This window comes from Cupressus sempervirens, chromosome 8, assembly GCF_028749045.1.
Source record: "Cupressus sempervirens isolate cs-2001-9-10 chromosome 8, ASM2874904v1, whole genome shotgun sequence".
Classification (NCBI taxonomy): Eukaryota; Viridiplantae; Streptophyta; class Pinopsida; order Cupressales; family Cupressaceae; genus Cupressus; species Cupressus sempervirens.
In genome coordinates this window covers 25356246-25383122 of record NC_143125.1, presented here as the reverse complement: position 1 = coordinate 25383122, position 26877 = coordinate 25356246, and the positions used below count along the sequence as shown (strand labels likewise).

The 26877-nt window shown below is 34.8% G+C and overlaps 1 protein-coding gene across 2 annotated transcripts in view; it reads right to left on the bottom strand.

Moving 5' to 3' along the window:
* Positions 1-14261, bottom strand: part of LOC149541391 (tyrosine decarboxylase 2-like) — a 227901-nt gene extending 213640 nt beyond the window's left edge. Inside the window, exons 1-4 of one of the 2 annotated variants that reach the window (XM_089796668.1) lie at positions 14222-14261; positions 13805-14006; positions 13498-13570; positions 11624-11857 (exon numbers count right to left, since the gene is read on the bottom strand). In XM_089796668.1, the coding sequence (XP_089652794.1) occupies positions 11624-11857; positions 13498-13570; positions 13805-13999 (502 nt within the window). In that variant the 5' untranslated portion in view covers positions 14000-14006; positions 14222-14261. Of the gene's footprint in view, positions 1-11623; positions 11858-12028; positions 12154-13497; positions 13571-13804; positions 14007-14221 lie in introns of those variants that run through there. The other variant, XM_089796669.1, reaches the window with a different exon arrangement.
* Positions 14262-26877: the final 12616 nt, after the last annotated feature.

Here is a 26877-nt window from a genome sequence, read left to right as displayed (position 1 = left end):
CAACGAGAAATTCAAATTATTTTGGAAGGAAACCTTGTGAAAGCACTATAAAAGGAGCTCTTTAAGAACTAATTCAGCATGGAAGATTTGGATTCATTTTTCTTCTCAACCAATGGGCATTGCAAGTTGATTGGTTCTAGTGTTCTAGTGACAACCCCACTATAGTCTCCAAATTTGTGAAGTCTCCTTCAAGGAAGAATTTGTATACGGAGCTTCATCAATGGTCTATTGAGGAGGGTCAACCATGAGGAATCACCACTACAGAATAATTATTGCAAAACTATCTATAACTATTGCATGGAATATTCTTCACTGTGCCATTTCAAAGAAATACTTCAAAATACAGCAATAAGCCATTTGTAGCTGGTCTATGGATCAAGTGCGAGAATCATACATTGATCCTTATCACAACAACAATGCCCCACCCTTGGTCCCTATTTACAATAAGGAATTTTGAACAATATGCATGCCCTTAAACAACAATGGTGCAGGAGCACCATAGGTTTTTACTTCAAGCCCTAGTTCATTTTTGTGCTTGTAGTCGAGGAGTGGATCACGTGGAATCAATGTTGTATCGAATAATTTTGCGAGAAATTCAATTCCCATTCTTCCGATATTCTCAAGATCGCAGCCGGTTAGACAATATAGTTTCTTAACCGTGTGAAGTAGCGAGAAAGCTTAGAATGGAGGTTAGCACATGATCGCAACCTAAAATGACCAACAACTAATGAGATGCACAAAGATGTGAAATAGTTAAAATGAAAGATTAGTGCATGATCGTAACTTGAAATGTCTAACCACAATAGAAGCTAGCGGAGTCATGAAGGAAGGAAAGTCAGTAGATCGCAATGTTGCAACTGCATGAGGATAAGTCAATGAAACCGTAAGTAGCGATGAGAAGCAAAGAGACCGTTTTGCATCATAGCAAGCAAAAAGTGTTAAGTTTGACTAAGAGTAATGAAGCAGTGATCAAAGAGCAAGGAGATAGTTCACAACCTCACAATCCATAATGGTTAAGTCTTGTAAACGATAGCAAAGATGCGCTCAAGGGTTTTGCAGCATCGCAAGGGTTAGCAAGTAGTTAATGAAGATAGCTATGAAGCCGTGCTCAGGACCTTTTCACAAGGTTGCAACTTAAGTGGACCGCCAGAGTTGAAGCATTCACAAGATCGCAAGAATCAACTGACAGTTAAGGGAAGTAGTTGCGAAGATGCATCAAGCCTATTTTCGCACGATCACAAGGTGAAGTAAGTAGTCAGGGAGAAGTGATGCGAAGTCACGACCAGTGTTCGTAGCATTGCAACAATGAAGCAGACAGTTAGGGGATAAGCCGCGAAGGTGCGAAAATGTGAAGAAGACAGCTAGGCACAACATCGCAACTTGGAACGCAATCAAAGGAGAAAGAGGTGCGATGGAGAGAGGAAGACTTGTTCACAACATTGCAGCTGGGAAAAAATCAAAAGAGAAAGAGAAATACGTGGAGAAGGAAATTGGACATGTCAGCCAAGAAGCAGTTACAAACAAAAAAAAGGAGTTGCAGAGTCAAAGAAGGTGGTTGAATGCCAAATCTTGATGATTTGCTAAACTGAGTGGAGGTAGAGATATAAGAAGTTAAATGTTCTCGGATGGTAGGGGAAGTAGGAAGAAGATTTAGAAGTAGAATTAGAATTGTAGAAGCTAGCAGAGAGTAAAATTCTAGAAGAGGGAAGCTTTGAATATAATGTAATTTTCTGAATTCAATAAGAGCAGTTTTAGTGTGTTAAGCATTTTCAATCTGTAATTTACCTTCTACTAGTAGGACTTGGTAGAGTAGAATTGTGTTCTATAGGAGTAGCTTAATAAATGGATTCTTCTTGATCTTTATGTTCAGTCAAATGGACTATTGGAGTCAAGGAGAATCCTCTGCACATATGTTCTTTCCTTTCCTATTTGTGTGTGTGGTGGAGCTAGCTCTGAGTTCAAGCAAGGCCTAGGCGAGCAAGATGTGTCTCGGTTAGGAAACTTGTAGAGAGAGGAGAAGAGGGTAGAGAGAGCATGATTGATCTTTGTCAGTCATGAAAAGAAGTGGTGGTTTGATAGTCTTTTTGGTAGGTAGGAAGCCTTGAGAAGGGGGAAGAGATTAGTTCCTCTAGTACTAGGGTCAGTTAGCAACCCTACGGGCTCAAGAGGGAGTCTAAGGAGTTCTAAAAGAGAGTAGAACTCAGGGTGGAAGGTGACCACCCCACCAAACAAACACTTAGAAAAAAATTAAGCCTGAAAAAAGTTAGTACGCTTGATTATTTAGCACTTTTAACTTATAAATCAAAATCAAATACATTGTTTAATCCAACTGGATATCTATTGCAAGCCAATTGAAAGGAATAGTATAAAAAAAGATCACCAATTAAGATCTGAAGAGGTAGATCAAAGGACTCAAAAATAAATAGAATTCTTTAGCACATCATTATGTTGGGATATGAAGCCCAACAGTCACATTGACTGTTCAGCTTCTGTGACTATTCATTGGTGGTCATTGTGAGTGTATAGAAAGATGTATTCCCTCATGTATTGTATCTGATTGGATGTTGGTTTAAAATAATAGTTCCCTGCTCGAATGTGAACGTAGCCACAAGTTGTGGTGAACCACAATAAATCTGTGTTCTTTATTTTGTCTTCTTTGTTTATGTTTACTCCATTTCTTTGCTCACTTTAAATTAACAGTTGGTACCAAAGCCTGGTGAGGTTGAGTAGAGATGGAGAAAGAAGATGATGATGCTGATTTTATCATTGAAGAATTTCTTGAAAATTTGGATTCCGCTGAAGAGGAAGATGCTGAAGCAAGAAAGGCTGAAGTTAAGGCTGAAGAGGACAATGCTGAAGAAAGAGAGGATGAAGTTGATGCTTGTATAATTGAGGACAATTACCAAGAAAGATGCATGAGGGTGAAGGAAGAGAATTTCCTACTCACTGGCACACATTTTTGTATGCAATATAAGTTGAAGGTTTTGTGTCACATAATGAATATCGTAAAAGAAAACTTTGTAAAATAGTGAGAGTTTTTTGAAGAAATTCTGTTATAGGAAGAAGAGAATGATGGGAAGAGCCTTATAGAGGACCTTTATCTTGCAAAAATGTATGACTTTTTGATAGAGAAGTTTCCTCTTGGTGAAAAGAAATCACAAGAGGATTCTGAATGCAACTGAAGATCTGAGGAGCACGGGGATTATGGAGCTTGAGGTTGAAGAGAGCCTCAAGCTCAAGGCTGCATATGATTCTGAAGCCTTTGGCATGTCAAAGAATAAGGACTCTGATGATTTATTGTTATAGATTGCAGCAATAGAAGTGGAATGGAATGCATTAACTGCAGTTTTACCTATGCAAGAAGGTAAAGTGGAAAAAGAAGAAGAGAGAAAGGAAAATTCAAATGTTGAAAAAGCAGCAGCAGTCTGGCATAAGACTGAGACGTTTGGGCTTCCAAGTAGTTATGTTCTTGACAATGAGAAGAACAATACCTCACATATTATTCCTCATATGACACACACTGTTGTGGACTAAATTATGATTTATGAAAGTGGTGAAGTGGATTGTTTTGATCCTAGAATTCAAAACTACACTCGACATTCAAATACTGATAGGGATACTTCTACAAACTTTGGTGAATAGGGAAATTTCCAGTCTGCAGTCAATTCTACTCCAGAGAGTGGCACGGTCACTAGCATTAATTCCAGCTTAAATGACATGGTAAGTGAGCTGGATCAGTGTTCCAATTTTAATTTAGATTTTATTACAACAGATAACGGTGGACAGTATCCACATTGCCCAATATAGTCTGAGGTCTATACAACACCGCGACTTGCTGACAAAGTACGAGTATTGGATCGTACGTGGGTACACTCAGGAAAAACTCCTCATACACAAGTTTGTAATGAAAACCAAAAAAAGTGCATTCTTGGTGTGAGAGACTTCCCCAATAGTTTTGGTGGTAGTTTTGATGCCACAGACAATGGTTTGAATATAGAGCAAAAATGCTAGGTGAACATGGAACTCCAGATAGATATCACCTCTGCATCCCCAATTTATGAGCATATACGAGTTTTTGGACATGATGTTATTGGCAAGGTGTTTTGTTTCCAAGAAGGTAGGTTTGAAAATGGTGAGAGTAAGAAACCTGTAGAGACTTCACTGTTTGGATGGTTGAAGATGAAAGGTCACGAAATTCTGTTCATGTTAAATGCCATTGATGAGTATGCAGTGAGATTGCTGAAGGAATACAATGGAATGAAATTGGTCTTTGCACTTGCAAGAAATGACAATGCTGACTGTGAATTTGGGAGTGAGTTTGCACCTATAAAACTGGAACAAAGATATTCCTCTGATAGATTTTATCAAGTTTACTGTTTGATAAAATGTGGAGAAGACTTATCTGAAGCATCCTGGAACAAAGTCTAGCGACCTTGAGATTTTCTCAAGGTTTCAATGCTCTCTGAGATTCCAAATAAGGAGTAGGGAATGCTATTGTTCTTGGCTATGTCAGTTGGACTTTATGGTGGAGATTGTTGTGTTATGAAGCCAACAGTCGCATTGACTGATCAGCTTCTGTGACTATTCATTGATGGTCATTGTAAGTGTATAAATAAATGTATTCAATCATGTTTTGTATCTGATTAAGCCGAGAGGCTTTCTACAGTGGCAACAATCTTCAATGTAAACATTTTTCATTTTGAAAAAAATTTGATGTTCATTTACATGTCAGAAAAATAAAATAGAAATAGACTAAATATAGTTCTAATTAAAATTGTGAAAATTACAGAGAGGAAATGGAAGTAAAAATGAGGCAGATCAAGAGTTTCAAATCATTTCCTCGCCTCTTAGGCTCACATAACTATGCGATGATGAAAATTATGGGATTATGAAAATAGACGCCTCAAGAAGGATATCTCTTGACTTATTTTATATATATATATATAGTGAAAAATCAACTATTGCAGTCACTGATTATTAATCTCCTATCGTAAACGATTATTAAACTGCTGAAAATAAATTTCTAGCTAATATTGAAAAATAACACAACTGCAACTTCACTTATATAATACGGAAATAAATGAACACAATATTTTCGGACAAATTGTCCGTGGAAAAACCCCTAAGGGAAAACTAGTTCTACAGATGAGGAATTATATTAAACTTCAACAAATTAAAAGATACAAAATTCCTTGCCTCTCACTGGCAGAACTCCAACAACCTCCTAATTTCTCCCACTGATATTCTCCACTGCTATCCCCATGCTAACACTACGCCCTTGCTAACACTGCAAGACAATTTACTATCATTGCAAAATGCTTCTCCAAATGACCCAATGACCCCTTTTTATACTACCCTATTGGAAAAACCAATGACCGAGATTAAATCAAACCAACGGCTGAGATTAAGACAACTCGACAGCCAATAATAGAATTGGTTGCAAGGTGTCCAAAAGGGAATCACTAAAATTAGTAAATAATTATCCTTGCAATAACCATTTACTAATTCTCAGCAAGTGGACAAACAGCTGTCCAAACTACCCATAACTAATGCTGCTATACATAGATAAGGACGAACATCTGTCCAAGCTACCCATAAATACTACTGCTAGTTTCGGGTCAAAAATAACAGCTATCCAACTAACAATAATTAACACTCCCTCTTAGCGAGGAAGCTGTTCTGCATGACACCCATCTTATCTCTGAAAAAAATAAATTTGGCCTTTCCCAAAGCCTTCGTCAGAATGTCTGCTACTTGCTCATCTGCAGGTATGTATTGTAGTCGAACAATACCTCGTTGTACACAATCCTTGATGAAGTGATATCTGATATCTATATGTTTAGACCTATCATGAAACACTAGATTCTCAGACAACTTGATGCAACTCTGATTGTCACGATGTATCACAATAGTCTCAACCTTCTGACCAAACAAGGCTACTAACAACTTTCGAAGCCATATAGCTTCACATGTCGCCATGTTAGCTGCTATGTATTTTGCTTCTGCTGAACTTAGAGCCATAGACTTCTACTTCCTGCTGAACCAAGATACAACTCTTGACCCCAAATTGAAACAACACCCTGAAGTGCTCCTTTTGTCCGTTGTACTTCCTGCCCAATCTGCATCAGTATAACCCATCAACTTGATACCTTCACCTCGGACATATTTGATCCCATACTCAACTGTACCACACAAGTAACGCAATATATGTTTGGCCGCTATCCAATGCATTCTCTTTGGTTCAACCATGAACTGACTAAGAGAGTTTACTGCAAATGCTATATCTGGTCTAGTGTTGACCAAATACATAAGCAAACCAATCAACTGTCTATATAAAGTGGGATCTACATCCTTCTCCTTAGTTGTATCTACCTTCCTCCAATTCGTGATCATGGGTGTAGACATGGCTTTGCAATCCTCCATCCCAAATCTCTTCAAGATTTCAATGCAATATTTCCCTTGACCAAGGAAAATTTCTCCAATAGTCTGTCACAACTCCATGCCTAGAAAGTAGTGCATAAGTCCCAAATCCTTCATCTCGAACTCTTCTGCAAGGTTCCTCTTGCAGTCCACTATGAGCCCTAGTGAACCTGTAAGAAATAGGTCATCCACATAAAGACCAAGAATGAGAATCTCACCCCCAACCATCAAGTAGTAGAGGTTAGAATCTGCTTCACTCTTCACAAAGCCCATTTTCTGCAAGTATGTATCAATCCGCTCATACCATGCTCTAGGAGCTTGCTTGAGTCCGTACAATGCTTTCTTTAATCTGCACACGTGGGTCTCTTTGCTGTGTGCTACAAAGCCTTCTGGTTGTTCTATGTATACCTCCTCCTGCAACTCAACATTAAGGAATGCTGTCTTGACATCCATTTTATGGATCTGCCATCCCATCTGTGCTGCAAGTGAGATTACAGCTCGTATAGAAGTATACCTGGCAATTGGAGCAAATGTCTCCTCATAGTCTATTCCCTCCTTCTGAGAGAACCCCTTTGCCGCGAACCTTGCCTTGTATTTCTCGATGCTACCATCTGCAACGTGCTTTATCTTATAGATCCAACGTGATCCAACTATTGCCCTATCTGTTGGTCTAGGCACTACCTCCCACGCATCATTCTGCATTATTGAGGAATATTCCTCAACCATAGCATCTCGCCATACCTGATGTTCTGCAGCTTCCTAATAGCTAGAAGGCTCACTATCTACCAACTGACTAACTAATGCCACATAGTCATTGAACTTGGCTGGTTGTCTCCGTTGTCTAGTACTCTTCCTAGGAGCTCCCACAAACTCCTGAGTATCCCTTTGTGTATCTGGAACCTCATGGTTCTTGTTGCCAACTATAGAGGATGAAATGTCAACATCTAAATCCTCTAGATGCATTCCCTGTTGCACCTGTTGCTCCATACTTTGTGAATCTTCACTACTTGAGTCTACACTTGTACTGGTAACCGTACTTGAGCTTTGTTGCCCTTAACTTGGTTTTGGAGCTTCTGTTGGCTGCTCACTCTGATCATCTACTAGCAAATCTCTGGATCTCCTGAATGCCTTGTCCTCTATGAACTTGACATCCTGTTTGACAATAATTCTTTTAGTCCCTGGAATGAAAATCCTATATGCCTTTGAGGTCTCACTGTACCCAACAAAGTACCACCTCTCTGCAGTCTGATCTAACTTTGTAAGTGTATCTCCAAGAATATGGCAATATGCCAAACTCTCGAATATCTTGTAGTGACCAACATTTGGCTTCTTCCCTGTGAAAGCCTCCTCTGGTGTCATCTTCCCTATCACCTTGTGTGGAAGTCTATTCTGAATGTAGACTGTTGTATTACACGCCTCTGCCCATAAGTAATGGGGCATGTCCTGGTCATGTAGCATAGCTCTTGCTGCCTCTGATTTAGAATGGTTCTTCCTCTCAGCAACTCCATTCTGCTGTGGATTGTAAGGAACAGTCCATTCTCTCTTGATTCCTTCTCTGGTACAGAACTCCTGGAAGACATTTCCTTTATACTCGCCTCCATTGTCTGACCGAAGAACCTTTATCTTCCTTCCTGTCAAATTCTCCACAAGAGCCTTGAACTCTTGGAATCGACTAAAAACCTCATGCTTAGTCTTCAAGAAGTATATCCAGGTCTTTCTAGAGAAATCATCAATAAAAGTAACATAGTACTCATATCCTCTAAGAGATTTTATTGGCATCGGTCCACAAACATCTGAATGTACTAGATCAAAAACACCCTTAGATCTGGTGTCACTCTTTGGAAAAGATGCTTCCGCAAACTTCCCCAACACACATCCCTTACATACATCGTCATGTTTTGTGCTCACCTCTGGAACACCTGTCACCATCTCACGAAGCAATCTAAGTACTCCATGATGAATATGACCTATCCTCCTATGCCATAGCTCTCCAAGATCTCTAGGATTACTATTGCTCATGAGTGCCTTAGGAGTATCAAAGTGCAATCTATAAAGGTGACCACTCCTAACTCCAATAGCTATGGGTGATTTCCAATCCTTGTGCTTAATCAACACATTTGTCCCTCTAAAGAGTACATTATACCCCCTATCCTGAAGAACAGATACAGAAATCAAATTCATATCTAAGCCTGACACATACAACACATCATGAAGTGGAATTATTTTTTCATTCTCCCTCTGAAACTGAACAATCCCTTTCCCAACTAGGTTGAGTTTGGACAAGTTACCCATAGAAATTTGGATGTTGGTGTCCTCCTCCTTGTAACTGGAGAAGTACTCTCTAACTCCTGTCATATGAAATGACGCTCCACTATCTATATACCAAACACATTGTGAGGTTGAGCTAACCATACAAGCTATGAGTGCAAACTCACCTTCCATTCTACTAGAGAGTTCTTCTGCACTTGTTGAAGCTGTCACCTGCTTCTTACTCTTCTTCCTCTTTGGGCAATCACTGACACAGTGGCCAAACTCATGACATCCAAAGCACTTGACCTTAGAAAGGTCCTCCTTCTCACTTTGTGAATTCTATCCTTTACTAGATCCCTTCTTTGCTTTCCCTTTACCTGCTAGGGCAATGTTCTCTTGTTCAACCTCTTTTTTCTGACTGTTGTTGGCCCCGTTGACAAGACTCAGTTTAAACTCCTCTTGAGTGAAATCAGTCCATAGTCGATCCCAACTCGGTAAAGTATCTCGTCCATTGACAACTTGAACAAAGACACTCCATTGTTTAGTAAACCCATTTAGGGCTATTCTTACTAACTCGTCATCACTAGGGCTATCTCCAACAGCTGCTAACTCATCCTTGACAAGTCTAAGCCTGGTGAGGTAACTTGTGACATCTTCTCCCTGGTTCATCTGGGTATTCTTTAGCTTCTCTCTGAGAATCAACTTCCTGTTGGTGGTAGCATTCTAGTACAAATTCAGAATGGCATCCCACATCTTCTTCACTGTATCTAGCTCTGAGATATGTGGAACAATATGATCCTTGACACCATCAAGGATTATCCTCCTCGCCTTGGCATCTTCCTTCTTGTATGTTGCAAGCTGTGTAGCATCTGTAGGTACAGCTAAACCAGTGGTAGCATAATCTTTGATACCATTCTCTTCCAACAATAGAAAAAGTCGAGCCTTCCAGACACCAAAATTCGAGGCACCATCCAATCTATCCTGATCTCTCAAACCAGTTGAAGCCATCTCAAGGGATTAAAGCAATAATAAATCTACAAAGATCAAAATTTCTTTCCTAGGGAAAAACTCTTCTACCCTTAACAACGCTCTGATACTATGTGAAAAATCAACTATTGTAGTCACTGATTATTAATCTCCTATCGTAAACGATTATTAAACTGCTGAAACCAAATTTTTAGCTAATATTGTAAAATAACACAACTGCAACTTCACTTATATAATACGGAAAGAAATGAACAACACAATGAACACAATATTTTCAGACAAATTGTCCCTGGAAAAACTCCTAAGGGAAAACTAGTTCTACAAATGAAAAATTATATTAAACTTTAGCAAATCAAGAGATACAAAATTCTTTGCCTCTCACTAGCAGAACTCCGACAACCTCCTAATTTCTCCCGTTGATATTCCCCATTGCTATCCCCACGCTAACACTGCGCCCTTGCTAACACTGCAAGACAATTTGCTATCACTGCAAAATGCTTCTCTAAAACTTATTTCTCCAAATGACCCAATGACCCTTTTTTATACTACCCTATTGGAAAAACTGACGACCGAGTGTAAATCAAACCAACGGCTGAGATTAAAACAACTCAACAGCCAATAATAGAATTGGTTGCAAGGTGTCCAAAAGGGAATCACTAAAATTAGTAAATAATTATCCTTGCAATAACCATTTACTAATTCTCGGCAAGTGGACAAACAACTGTCCAAACTACCCATAACTAATGCTGCTATACATAAATAAGGACGAACATCTGTCCAAGCTACCCATAAATACTACTGCTATTTCCGGGTAAGAAATAACAGCTGTCCAACTAACAATAATTAACACACACACATATATAAGCTAATTAGATAATAGTTTAATATTATAGTTCCCTACTCAAAAGTGTAGACGTAGCCGCACAATAAATCTGTATATTTTTATTTTGTCTTCTGTGTTTATATTTACTCAAATTCTTTGTTCATTTCAAAGGATAGCGGTGAGCTTGTCTATGTTCAAAGCTGCGAATGAGGTAATCGATGATTTCAATGCGAATTAGGAACAATCGCCTGCAAACAAATCTCATGCGAACACAACACAGTTTTATGATCAAACAATCATTCGGAGTGGTTTTCTGTCTGTAAGAAGGCAAGATTTTATAGAGGCAATCAAATGAATCTCGGACGTCATATCCTAATCGCCACTAAACAAGCTAAGGAATGGCAAAAGTGTTTCGGGCTTCATATAGAGATTAACGTGGATTCTTCTGTATAAATGACGGAACCAGAATTGGTATCAACTTGATCAAAGACAAGAACTAATTCATCATAAAGTCAGTGAATACAATGCCTTGGTATCAACTTGATCAAAGACAAGAACTAATTCATCATAAAGTCAGTGAATTACAATGCATCAGTTTTGGGGACTGTCAAAAATTTCAAGGCAGAAGGTTGAAACATAATTGAAAGAAAATAATGCAAATTAAATTTTAAAATTGCAACCTTTTAATCTATAATATTTATTCAATTATATGAATAAATATTTTAAATTTTCAAGATCTTAATATCAAAATATTAAAACAACACATACTATGTACTTCTGTTTACATTTTGTTGAACGTAACAGTAGCTCCCAAGTCATGACAAACAATCAGAATATTAACAGCATGCAACTCTAGTAGCTCTATATTAAAACCGTTTCCATATTTATTATTGTTGGCTATCATAAGTCTCTTATACCCTATGATCTTTTATAATCTCATAGATTTTATTCAAAAAAAATTTCATTCATTGATTTACTTCACTATTTCAGAAATATCAAAGCAATCTATCATTATAGAGGAGTTGGAAAGTATAAGAGAATGTATTCGATATAAATAAAGGAAGTCAAAAAGAAATAGAAAATATTTTTCACTAAGAAAAGAGCACAGCAAGATACTATCAACTAACTGAAAACAAGTCGTACCTGAAGAAGACAGGAAAGATTTGGGCAGGTTGAGCATTTTGGCAAGCCAATCAAGTACAATGGTTTCAAGTTCTGTGGCAGCAGGCGAAGTAATCCAGCTAAAACTCACTGTTCCAAACCCACTGCTCAACATTTCTCCAAGAAAAGATGCCGTGCTACCACTTGAACCGAAATATGCATAAAAATTTGGACTGCACCAATGTGTCAATCCAGGCATTATCTTCTCTTCCACATCTGCAACAATTAAATTGAAAAACAAAATTAATACACAAGTGCCCAGATCCCATCTAGTGATTATGCTGTTTTATGCTGTAACATTAATATTTTAAATGCTTTGTAATTCTTAGATTCTTATTCCAATATAAAAAAATCTACCTAAATTTGAAAAACAAAATCAATACATACGTCCATTATCAATCTAAATGTGTATTGCAAATAGATATAGTCATCAGCCGAGTTCATGAATCTATAGGGTTTGTTGAGTTTATTTTCCATTTATTCTTTGTTCATTTGGCTTTTCGACTCTTAACTTTAAGAAATCGAAAGAATAAAAAGTAAAAGTCTATTTAGAAATTATAATTTTTTATTAGACAAAATGTTATCTTTAGCGATATTTATAGCCTACATCTATTCCTCGTACACAAATATTGGGCATTATTAGGAATAATCTGAAATGACCATTTTCCATTGTATGCTTAAAAGATTTCACAACATATATTGTTACTACTTGGTAAAAGTTTTTAAACAAATTAGCTACAAGGGTATCTTTAAGTAGGTATTAGGGGTATTTTCAAATGATTATTTTTCAATCCTTGAGTGTATAATAGATATCACAACATGCATCATTCCTACTTAAATGTAAGAACAATAACTATAAGCCATAAAGTAAAAACAAGAAAATTGTCCACATCTGATTTACTATTCAATATTTGTAGATCTATGAAATAGCTATAAGATTTAGGTAAATTAATCTCTTGTAAGCATTGTAAGAAAGTATCCTACAGATGAAGGTAAAAAAAAAAATGTATCTTTTTAAAGTTGTACATTTGTATGAAAGGAATTGAATATTTTTCAAATTTTTATAATATTGAAGAATGTATTCTTATATAATTATATGAAAGTTAAATTAGGATAATATAGTAAAAAGCTGATAAAACAATATATTTTATTTTATATTGTTTATATATAATGAATGTAATAGTTTGAAATAATCAAGAAGATATTTTCTTGAAATATTTATCAAACACTCAGTGTGATAAATATATACAATAAAGAAAGAAAAGAAAAGAAAAAGAAAATAAATTATTTTTACATTTATACAATTAAAAAAAAAATATAAACATAGGAAATTACATGAATGCATATTTCTCCACTCAACTGTGCAAATTAATTTGTATCAATGTTTGACTCAATAATCTATCATCAAGATGTAAGAGAACTGTATTATATAATAATAATAAAAGAAGAGATAAAATTAAAATATTAGATTTCCACAATGCATTAAGAATGTTGCTGTAATTTCTAGATTAGATTGTGTGAAATTTTTTATATCAATCTTTCCAGTCACACTCTGTGATCATCATCATGATGCAAGAGAGTAGTAGGAGAGAAAGATGATAGATCATAGAATGTGATGAGAAATCTTGATGTATAAATATCCTACACAATTAAATTCAGAAACTACAACAAGAAATAAAATTATTTTCCCACTTAACTATGAAATATATGTAAAACTAAATAATATACATAAATCTTTTAAATATATTTTATCAAAATTTCTTCAACACAACCTCAAACCAATTACATTCAGTAGTATTTCAATTCTTTTTCTCCTGAAGTAAAATCAGTAGCAATTGATAGCAATTATATTTTACCAGCAAGAAGGCTTCCAAATGAATCTGGATGTTGTGGAGCAGAATCAGGGACAAGCGATTGCAAGTAACCAGGCTGCATGTAAGTTTCAGTTCCACAGGTTAAGAATAATATGTTATTAGAAAAAATATTAAATTCTTAGTAAAAGAAAGTTTTTTTTGGAAAACTTCCAAGCCACAGAAACAATAAAAGTACAAATTATGTGATACAAAGAATATGAAAAATCTGCTTAAGCTAACATTTCGTTACACCATTCATTTGTAAAATCCGGTTATTAGCTTTGAAACATAGATCTATAATAGTTCGTACCTGCACTTGGCTGAGAACTGGGAAGTTTTCTATGTTATGATAGTAGTCTGCAATGAAGTCCACCATAGTGTGAGCATGCTTTCTAAACTCCTCCACATCTAATGGCTTCCTTAGATATATCTCCTTACTTGTTCCATTGCACTCTCCTTCCTTGCCATTCATCTTAGCACCTCTCAATAACTCCTCGCTATTCATCTGCAGACTAAATTTAGAAAAATGCCATTCTGTTACGTTCATTGAACCAAATAGAAACATAAATGAACACACATTCTTATGACAGTGTGGTTTGTAAGAAAATAAAATGCCAACATCTTCTTACATTATGAAAAGAAAAGAACTCAAGGAACATATAAAAGAAATGGTAGGAACGTAATTAGAGTGGTTTGTAAGAAAATAAAACACCAACATGCTTCTTACATTATGAAAAGAGAAAAGATCTCAAGGAACAGATGAAAGAAAGGGCAGGGAACTTAATGATATAATGGTTTCTAACTGTTTCTAAGTAAATAAAATACCAATCATGCTTCTTACTCTATGAACAGAGGCAAGAACTCAAGGAACATATGGAACATATGAAAGAAATGGCAGGGAACGCAAAGCCATAAGTGGTACTGTGCACTTAGTGTCACGTCAACGTACATTGTGTGTATTTAGGAGGGAGGCATTTTCTATGTGGATTGAACCACCTGATTAACCAGATCAATTGCAATGAATTTAAACTAGCTGTCTGTTAGATAAGGGCTGACGAGTTTAAATTGTTTATTCTTTCCACCTAATTCTTTCAATATTATTTTTAAAATTAGATCATATGCATGTACGCTTTGCTTCACCCCTGTTTTGATCATTTCTTTTACTACCTCTCTTCTCATGTGCCTAAAATAATATTACCTTGAGAGTTTTCTTTATTTATGAGGGAGTCAGCATCATTCACTTTGATGGGTCGGCAGAGGTACACAAAAATAAAATACAAAATGCAATGTGGTGCAGCACAATATTTGAATACTTTTTTTTTAATTGACAAAAATGGATACATGGCACTCCTTTTAATAGGCAAATTTACAATACTCTAGAAATATCTGACATTTGCCGACAAGACAATTATCTACAGAATTCTGGAAACTACTACAGCCGACACAATCTAAACCTAAACCTAAAATTCTAGAAACATTTAATGACGGATATGATTAAATAGATTTTAGGAGTAGAAATTAATATTTCTAACACTACCCCCTAATTTCTACTATCAACTATTACAAACTTCTTTAATATTTACAACTCTCATAGCCTCCTTCAAAATTTCAAACTGTACTTGTGGTAAGGCCTTGGTGAAGATATCTACAAGATGCTCCTCTGATTTGCAATTCTATAGATAAATTTCTTTGTTATTGACCAACTCTCTAATGAAGTGATACCTTGTGTCAATATGTTTTGTCCTCTTGTGAAACACATGGTTCTTTGAAAGTGCAATAGCAGACTTGTTATCACAATAGATTGTAGTAGGTCCATCTTGAGCTTGCATTAAATATTTTAAAATCCTTCACATCCATACTGTTTGACAATGTTGTTGTTGTTTCTACTACATACTCTGCTTCTGTTGATGAGAGAGTTACTACAAGTTTCTCCTTTGATGCTTAGGCTACAACACCTATCCCAAGATGAAATGCATATCCAGATGTGCTCCTTCTATCCTCAGTATTCCCTGCAAAATCACTATTTGTACATCCAATTAACTAAAAATTATCTGAAGTATAATACAAAATGCCATGATTCATAGTTCCTACAATATATCTCAAAATCATTTTTTATGCCTGCCAATGTGAGTTCTTAGGTGATTCCACGAATCTAGAGATTAAACTACTCCATACATAATATTTGGTCTAGTAGTAGTGAGATACATCAAACTACCAACCAATCTTCTAAATATAGTTGAGTCAAAACCTTTCTCAGTATCTTCTCTGTTTAGTTTGGTGCCTACTACCACAAGTGTAGAAACTAAACTACAATTTATCAATCTAAATGTCTTTAGAACATCTTTTTCACATTTACTTTGACAAATGAAGATTCCCTTGTCATTTTGAGTAACTTCAATGCCAAGAAAATATTTCATCAATCTTAGATTTGTCATTTCAAATTCCCTTTTCATTGTTGATTTAAACATGTCAATAGATAAATCGCCTATGAAGATCAAATCATCAACATATAAACAAACAATCAAAATTTGACCTTGTTCATCAATCTTGGTATATAATGTAGGTTTACTAGTGCTTCTCTTGAATCCATTTTTCCATCATACATGAATCTATTCTATTGTACTAGGCTCTTGGAGCTTGCTTCAATCTATAGAGTGCCTTCTTCAACTTATAAACTTTGTCTTCATGTCCTCTTATTTCATATCCTGGTGGTTGTTGCACATAGACTTCTTTATCCAAATATCCATTCAAAAATGCTGATTTGACATCCATTTGGTGAACCATCCATTTGTTTTGAGCTACAATAGCTAATACTATTCTACCAATATCAAGTCTTGCTATAAGTGTAAATGTCTCATTATAGTCAACCCCATGTTCTTGTGAAAATCTCTTAGCAACGAACCTTGTCTTATATTTGTCTACATCTCCATTAGCTTTAAACTTAGTTTTATAAACTCATTTTACACCAATGCAATCTTTGTTCTTAGGAAAATCAACTAATTCCCACGTATCATTTCTCTCAATTGATTCTATTTCATCATTCATTGCATTAATCCAATGTTCTTCCTTAATTGCATCTTCAAAATATATAGGATCTTTAGTAAATAAAACAAAATTTTATTGTAAATCTATTTTACTTCCTTGATCATAAATCTCACTCAAGCTTCTAGTTTGCTTGCTTGATCTCAATTGTGCAAGTATAGGGTTTGAATTATTACTTACTTTTGAATTTAGAGATTCTCCATGCTCAACTTTATTTTCTAAGTGATTTCCTTGTGGACTTTGTGATGGAGTTCCTTCTCATCATATGGTATTGTTGCAGCACCTGTAACATTTGTATCTATATTTCCACCTCAAGATTCATCCTCTTTAAATACAACATCCCTACTCACAATGACTTTTCTGGTGATAGGATTAAACAACCTATATGTCTTAGATTGCTCATGATAGCCAACAAAAATGCATTTCTCACTCTTATCATCTAACTTACTTATAGTTTCTTTAGGAACATGTGCATATGCAATACAACCAAATAATTTGAGATGAGAAACACTATGAATCTTACCACCCCATGCTTGTTGTGGAACCATGTCCCTCACAATCTTTGTTGGACTCCTTTTCAAAATATAAACAACCCAAGAAATTACCTCAGCCCAATACTCATTAGGAAGATTCTTACCTTTCAACATGCTCCTTGCCATCTCCATTATTGTCCTATTCTTTCTCTTTGCAATACCATTTTGTTGTGGTGTGTAACTGGTAGTAAATTTCTTTTTGATTCCATGATACCTACAATAATCTAAAAACTCATTTGACTTATACTCTCCTCCTTTATCATATCTCAATACCTAGATAGGTAAACCACTTTGTTTCTCAATATAAGCCCTAAATTATTTAATTTTGCCAAAAAATTTAAATTTTTATTTAAGAAAGCAAAATCTCATATGTCTTTCTACTAAAGTCATCAATAAATGTTAAGAAATAAATGCTCCCCCCTAATCATGGCATTTTCATTAGACCACATGTATCTGAATGCACAATTTCTAAAGGTACCCTTGCTCCATATGACATCCCTTTTAGAAAACTCTCTCTATGATGTTTGGCCAAAATACAACTTTCACATGGACTTAATGATGCTTCAATTGGGGGTAAGCCTCTTACCATTTCCTTTCTTTGCAATAAAGATAATCCTTTGAGATTAAGATAACCATACCTCAAGTGCCATATCCATATTTGATCTTGACTTGTTGCTTTGAAACTTGGTGCAACTTCATCAGTCATATTGCTCTTCATCTGAAGTGGAAACATTCTGTTATTTGTCATTTTTACCCTTGCAATCACGATGTTACTAGGAGGCATATTAAATATAGTGCACATTTTTTTCTCAAAAATAACTCTTTAACCTTTTTGACTAAGCTACCCCACACTTATAAGATTATGTTTCAAACCAAGTACAAAGGATACATCAGAAATAGATTTCTTACCATGCTTTGTTATAACATTGATTGTGTCTTTTCCACTCACTTCCACTATCTCATTATTTCCCAACTTCACTTCTGATTTAATTGATCTATCCAAACTTTCAAAAAACTCTTTATTGCCTATCATATGATTGCAGCAACCACTATCTAAAAACCAAAAATCATTTGTGCTCTCTTGAGCTACATTGCAAGCAATGAACAATGTCTCAGAATTATTCTCAGAAAAATTTACATTTTGCTTACTCATATCAACTTGTTTTTTCTGACACTCATTTGCAAAATGTCCAAACTTCTTGTAGTAATAACCTTGAATATTTGATTTATCATACCTTTGTGATGTCGAGTTGTTATAGCTTCCCCTTGAATAGGAGTATTGATTTCTTCTTCCTCCTGAATCTAGACTCCTTTCTTCTTTTTGAAAATTATTTCTGCCTCTTCCTCTTCCTTTAAATCCAGTATTTCCTCTTCCTTTAAATCCAGTATTTCCTCTTCCTTTGCCTCTGCCAAATTTTATTTGTGTTTTAAATGCATTCTCCAATGAAGTGTTATTATGCTTGTTCAATCTGTCTTCATGATTATATAAAAATCCAAATAGCTCATCTATAGATAATGTTGTTAAATCCTTAGATTCTTCAATTGCAACCACAAGATTATCAAATTTAACAGACAAACTTCTTAAAATCTTCTCTATAAGCTTTTGATTAGTAAGTTCATTACCATTCATCCTTATTTGATTAACAACATTCATGACATAATTTGAAAACTACTCTATAGAATCAGAATCCTTCAAATGTTTGTAAATTCTCAAATTCTCTTCTAAGTGCTTGCAATTTCACAATCTTTACCTTACTTGTACCTTGATATGCAGTCTCAAGAATATCCCAAGCTTTCTTGGTTGTAACAACTAGCTTAATTTTTCTAAGAACTAAATCATCCAGAGCTTGTCCAATAATCTGCAAAGCTTTTTTTACTCTTCTGCCTATTTTCATCAATCTTTTTTTTTTATTAGCATCTAAAGTAGACTCATCTACAGGTTCAGCATAACCATTTAAGATTATATCTAATAACTTATAAGAATCAAATATAAGCTTCATTCTAAAAGCCCAATCATCATAATTCTTTCCAAAAAACATTGGAATTGAAACCTAAAAACTCCCTGAAGCCATGCCTGATAGAAACTTATAAACAAAATTCACACATATAAAAAACCCTAAATAGGGCAATAAGAAACTTACAAATCTCACAATAACTTTCTATCCCCTTTCTCTGCTGTAATATCCTTATGCACAATCCTTCAAACTTTGCTTCTTAACCAAGCTCTGATACCACTTTGATGGGTGGGTAGAGGCACACAAAAATAAAATACAAAACACAATGTGTTGTGGCACAATATTTGATTACTTTTTTTTTATTGACAAAAATGGATACATGGCACTCCCTTTTATACGCAAGTTTACAATACTCTAGAAATATCTGACATTTTCCTACAAGACAATTATCTACAGAGTTCTGGAAACTACTATAGCTGACACAACCTAAACCTAAAATTCTAGCAACATTTAATGATGGATATGATTAAATAGACTTTAGGAGTAGAAATTAATATTTCTAACACACTTTTCCTTAGCATTGATTTTCATTTATTTTCTATCGCTGCAATATGTTTCTTGAGCTCTTCATTTTGGATATTCTGTTTCATGCTTGTTAGAGCTCGTAGTAAATTAGCCTTCACATGTTTGTTTGTTTATTTATTGAAGAAATACAAGAATACAAATAGATATAAATGTAGACAGTAAGAGTTGTCAATGGAAAAATTTGGAAAGACACAAACATCTGCCAAGCCTACTCTCTACAACTACATAGAAAATATAATATACAACTATGACAATTCCTCTTAGCAATACACTTTTATGTAGCTGTATGTACATCAAGAAACTTATCCTATACAATCAAATTTTTGTTGTTCTGCGGAGGTCACTTCACAATAATTGATCATGACATGTCATAGTTTAAACTTTAACATTTGTTGGAACTACCTGGAATAAAATGCATCATGTCTATAAATATGCAAAAGCTTGAATTTGATTTGGTCAAGCTGATTGTTGATTTCACATGATCACTTGAACCCTACAGTTGTGAGCCAAAAAAAAAGTCTAAAAGATGATTTTAGTGTAAAACTTTTGAATTTCTCCTTTAAGATAAACCTCATGGTTAGAAAAGACATTCAAACATCTACTTTTCCATATATTGAGTAAAATAAATTGCCTCTAGCAGAATCAACCACTATGTTATTTTTAAGATTGAGGCCTAAAACAACTTCTTTCCACCATAGGGCATGACCAAAAATAGTTGGAATACATCTAAAAATACAGTTACATTTTCTCTTTGTCAAAGTAAAATCCCATAAAATATGTTTCTAACTCTCATTTTGATGATGAGAGAAAGGGTATTTATTTGGTTGAATCCTCATACATCTCAATCTATCATTGACTAGCAGTTTGAAATGTAAAATTTATGAAGCCAAAACTTGGCCATTGACCTCAAAGAGTGTCAAATCTAGTCACTTAACATCTTGTAATTTTTTTCCTCAACTTTACACTTCCCTTTCTGATTTAGTCTCGAATTAAGTGATAGAGAAGGAAAAAAACATAAATACACCTTTTTCAAAGGAAATTGGAAGAAATGGGCCACCACCAATCTTCAAAGAAATTGCATTCCAAAGATGTACAAATCTTCATAGTAAGCTCAATAGGAAGAAGAGATTGGACAAAAATTAATAAACTCCTTCAGCCTACTATTTAAGCCAAATGTATTCTTAATAGTTTCCCAAGTTTCCCACTCAAGGGAATCAAAGCCCCACAAATCTCTAAACTGACACACTCCTTTCTTAAAGAGATTATAAGCATGTTTGTGAAAAGAAATAGCAAGTAACTCATCTTGATATTGAACCAATCGATTCCACCAAATTGAGGAATCACCAAAGGTAAAACCATGTTGAAGGGAAAAGTTCCTCCACCTTAAGCAACTGCAAACTTGTTGTCATACTTTTCAAATAGACCATAGGGGAGAAGAGGCTTGATATGGAATGAAGGGGCCATTTAATTTTGTCCACCCACTTAACATTTTTCCATTTATTCTTGACTGAGGCTTGGGCAATATAAAATCACACCATATCCTTCCAAGGCTCCTTTCCCTTGACTACTTTGATGATCCACTTGGCTAAAAGACACAACCCTTGATTTTGAGGGTCCAAAAGACCTAATTTTCCTTTAGACTTATGTTGAATGTAGTAGAGCCAAGAAGTACTCCTGAAACTTGTATTACCATTCCATCTAGACTATAAAAAATGGCGAACAAGCTTGGTTTAAGATCATTCTAACTCTTCTTTGAGGGCAACTAGCAAGAGGAATAATAAACATGTGAAGCCAAAAAATATGATTCAACAATTGAATTTTACTAGCAAAAGACAAATTCCTATTTTTCCAAGTGCATAATTATCTTGACTTCATTAAGAAACCATTTCTACATCTTAGAAAGTGAGATTCCCAAACCAAATGAGATTCCCAAATAGTGAGAAATATGACTTTTATTTGTCTCCATTCCTTAGGGATCCAACAAGGTCATTATGTATAAGGAGAAATTCATTCTTTTGATATGAAATCTTTGAACCAAAAAAAAAGCTATTAAGGTTGAGAGCATACAAGGCACTAATCTCCTCAAAATTTTAGAGGAACAACATAATTTCATAAGTGAATATATCACAACCAGATTTCTAGGAGTGGAAATCCCTTTAATCATATTTAACTATTGATACTTCTCCAACAAATAACCAAGAGCGTCAATGACTAAGGCATAAATAAAAGGAGACAAGGGGTAACCTTGTCTTATTGAGCATTGCAAAGGAAAATGCCTAAGCATCTATTTATTAATAATCAATTTAGCATTAGCATCTACAAATAACATTTCAACATGCTTGTAAAACTTTGGACCAAAACCTAGCCATTTCAACATTTTCATAATGAAGTTCCAACACATGTGATCACAAGCCTTATCAAAATCTAGCTTTACAAGTAAGGTATGTTGACCTAATTATTGTGCCCATTCAATAGATTCCCAAGAAAGGATAAGATTATCAAGGATAAATCTCCCCCAAAGAAAACCAATTTGTGCTAGTCTTACAATATTCTTTGGAATCAGTTTGATCCTTAAAGCTAATGCATTAGCAATAATCTTGTAGGAAGTATTAAGCAAGGTAATAAGATGCCACCCAACAATGGTGTCTTCATTCTTCCCTTTGAGAATGAGTTTTATAATTCCCTTATTAATATCAAGACCTAAAGACCCCACCTCCAAGGCTTCTAAATAGACTAAATAAAATACATCCTTGAGATATCGCCACATGGTTTGCTAAAATTCCACCAATAACCCATCAATTTTGGAGCTTTTGTTGAATGACATCGAGAAAACAACATATTCAAGCTCATCAATAGAGAGAGTATGTTTTAAGAGAAGATTGTAATCCTTATCCAACTTCTTAGGAATATGCACCTTAACAATGTCTTCCAAAACTGGTTGGACATCTTGCCAATCAGCATCCTCTTTAAATTAAGTTTCATTATAAGTCTGAAACAACTCTTTAATCTTTTCTAGTTTAGTATGTTGAACACCCTGCTCATCTTGGATAACTCCAATGGACTCTTTTCTATGTTTGTAATTGAGTAGTTGAAAAATAATTAGATCCCATATTGTCTTCCTTGGCCCAATGCAAATATACCCTAATTTTAGCTCCTTCACCCCTATAATTATCTAATTTATGAATTTGGGCTTGCAAAAAGGCGATTGAAGCTTGTAAATTAAAATATGTAAGGTTGTTGTCTTAGACTAGTCCCCCAAGATAATTGAGAGGGGGGGAGGGGGTGGTGAATCAGTTATCCAATTAAAACAATTATCAACCTTAATTAATCTTAACCATTCAATCAAAGTAAACAACAACCATAACAAGATGCACATGCACAATTACACTAGATTTGTTAACTTGGGAAACCATTGATTAGAAAACCCCAGTGAGAGTGATTGCTACAAAGATATATATAAATATAAATATATATATATATATATATATATATATATATATATATATATATATATATATATATATATATATATTCCTTGTTAGAGGATGGACCTTGTTAGGAGTCTATAAATACATTCAGTACATAAGAGTCCTTGTTAGGAGATTCCAACCCTATTAGGAGTTGTAAAAGATAGAAGGGCCCACTATCTAAACAACTTTTGGGGAAAGACCATTGAACTCACTGTCCAACTGATCTCTCAACTATTCCTTGCAGAATAAGTGTTCGTGCCATGCTTTAACCTCTTTCCTCTATCTTGTCAACTAGACCAATCACTATTAGACCTTGTAGACCATGTCACAAACCTCATGTCCAAATATCAAACCTCGACAACAAAGTTCTCTTCAACTTCACCCTATTCTACTTATCCTTGCATATCTACTTGTTTATCTTTTGTTCTACTCTTCGTGCTCCTTGAAATTATTCATACATTCATACATAACAAAGGAAAATGTCCTTCCTTTATACCAAATCCATAAAAAAATTTCTTAAGTTAGCTATTACACCTTCTCAATTAATTAAATTATAGGATCTCATTAAGAACACATTATACTTAGCAATAACATTAATCTATCACCGTGTAACTTGAATAACTTTTTGTACGTGTAATATCATGATGAGTGATCTTAGCCACATCATCTCCAACATGTCTTCTACACACCTTTAACCTTTCTTCTCAAAATGAAAAATTTGGTAAGAGGTATAACAAGTTTATTAGAACATGCTTCTGTAAACTCTATCTCAGAACAATCATCACCAAAACTTGCATAACTTCTTCTAGACTTAATATCCTATGCTTTCAAGGTTAGCTACATGTACTAGAAACTTAGTAGTATCTCTTTTTAACCTCTCTTAGTGAAAGTAATCAATGATCTATTCATACCAACGTAATCTTTCCATTGTTCTTTTGTCAGATACCACAGAAAAATGCTATGTTGACATAAATGACAAACATAGTCATGAATGTAACATATCATCATGATAGTCTAATCATGTTTCTATAATACTCCCCCATAGAATTATCATTAGCATTCATGATTCCAACAATCTCCCCCTTTGGCATTGATGACAATATAGATGAAAACATCTAGTTCCAAGAATACAAACATTAAAGACTACTATCCTTTCTTTTCAAATCCTCTTCATCAATCATTCTCCCCCATTGATAAACCTCAATGTTCTCTATATCAATTGTAATCTATCCTTTCAATGTACTCTATATCAAACTTTTTTTCATGATGTAATCTCTCTCCCATTGACATCAATGTCAAAGGTTTCAGCAACCATTTATCACTGCAACAACTATCTCTAACTTGCTCAAGTGTCCAAAGACGCTATTCAAAATAACATCTATCAAGAGTCCTAGATGATTCTATCCATCACAAATACTCCCCCATATAGGAAGCATCAACATTCAATCTAGACAACAATAGTGCTTTGTAACATTGGACTGATTCACTCTTACATCATCTACTCTAATGTAGGTAGGGGCATAACCCCTACCATACCTCACAAATACTCAAAAGTCTCTTTGGGAAGAGGCTTGGTGAAAATATCTACAATTTACTCTTTGGTGATTACATACTCCAATTTGATTTTGTTTTCTACAACTTTCTCTCTCAACATGTGATATTTGATAGAAATGTGCTTAGTCTTAGAATGCAACACTAGATTATTAGACATATTCACTATGCTTGTGTTATCACAATGTATAACAATAGGTTCATTGAATTCTATCATTATATCCTTCAGTATTTGTTTCATCTAAACAACTTGATTACAATTGTTTGTTGCTGCAACATATTCTACCTCTGTTGTACTTTGTGAAGTATAGTCCTGCTTCTTGCTTAACCAAGAAACCAATCTTTCTTCAATAAAGAAGGCTCCACCACTGACCAGTGCTCTTCCTGTCATCCATACTACTTGCCCAATCAATATTAGTATAAGCATATAAAGTGAAATAATTAGATCTGTCATACCATAATCTGAACTTTGGTGTTCCCTTCAGATATCTAAATATCCTTTTAACTGTTGCATAATGCGCTTCTCTAGGATTAGCTTAAAATCTTGCAACAATTCCAACTACATTTTCTATATCTAGCCTTGTGTGAGTCAGATATTGCAATCCTCCAATCATAGATGTATACTTCTTCTACTCAACAGTAGGTGTCTTATCCTTTGTAGATAACTTGTGTCTAATTACCAAAGGTGTTCCAACTAGTTTACATGTTTCCAAACTAAACATTTTCAATGGATCTTTCAAATACTTAGTCTAAGAAATAAATATTCATTCTTTATCCTACACAATTTGTCATCTTAAGAAGTATTTCATCTCTCCTATCATACTCATTTCAAATTACTTCTTCATTTCTTCTGCAAACTTGTGACTTTCATTAGTATTTCCTCCAAATATGATATCATCAACAGATATTACCAAAATCATCAACTCATCACCTTTTTTTTTTCTAGTATAGATTACTATCTGCCATACCTTAGCTAAATCCAAGCTTTTTCAAATGCTTGTCCAACCTTGCATACCAAGTTTTGGGTGCTTGTTTTAAGCCATACAATGCTTTCTTCAATCTACATACCATGTCCTTATCATCTATTAAAGGATAACTTTCATGTTGTTCTATGTATACCTCTTCTTCAAGTTCTCCATTCAAAAATGTTGACTTGACATCCATTTGATACACTTTGAATTTTTTATGTGTTGCATAGGCTAAGAATAACCTTACTACTTCTATTCTTGCCACAGGAACATAGGTTTCATCATAGTCTGTTCCTTCTCACTCTAAGTAACCTTTACATACCAATCTTTCTTTGTTCCTTACAAATTCACTTGTTCATTCATCTTGTTCTTGAATACCCATTTTATTCCTATCACATTTTGTCTGCTAGTCTGGGGACCAATTCCCATGTCTCATTCTTCACCATCTGATCCAATTCTTCTTTCGTAACTTGCTTCCAATAGTCATCTTTACATGCCTCATCTACATTCTTTGGTTCTACTTGAGATATCAGACATAATTCTTCATTAATTCTACTTCTTGTCATCACACCTTTTTCTCTCCTATCGATGATCTGCTCAGGTGGATGATTCTTTGTCATATTTTTACCAGAAGTAGGAGATGTTATCTCAATCTTAGCTCAATTTTAGGTTCTAAAATTTGTTCCTATGTTTTCTCTCCTTCATTTTGCAAATCATTGTTAGTCTCAAAGAATACTTCATCATTCTATCTATCAATTCTAGAACTATTCTCTTCTTCATCATCATCAATAATAGTTACCAAATCTATCTCTTCTACTACTTCCTCTTTCTTGACCAATTTAGGCTCATTAACACAATCATTCAAGAATCTTTCCATACTTGCTATAAATTCTTCATCTTCATTAGAAAGTGAATTCTTTCTAGTTTTCCTTACTCTCTTAGGGCATGTAGATGAAAAATGACCAAAATCATTACATGTCCAACAAGCAAAAACTTCCATACCTTCTTTCTCTCTTTTCATAAGTAGATCAACATATTCCTTGATCTTCATGTCTTGATCAGATCTTGATCTATCTTTACTTGTGCCTCTATCTAGAAACTCGGTGCTTAATTCTGTACACAATTCTCTCTTACCAAGAAGCTCCATCTTCTAGGTGTCAAAATTTCCTCCATCAGACTCACGACTATCTTTTTTGACATAACTTTCCATTGATCTCCCAAAGTTGTTAAGCTTATCCTTCAAGGACCTAATGCTCTGATACCAATTGTTAGAAATAAT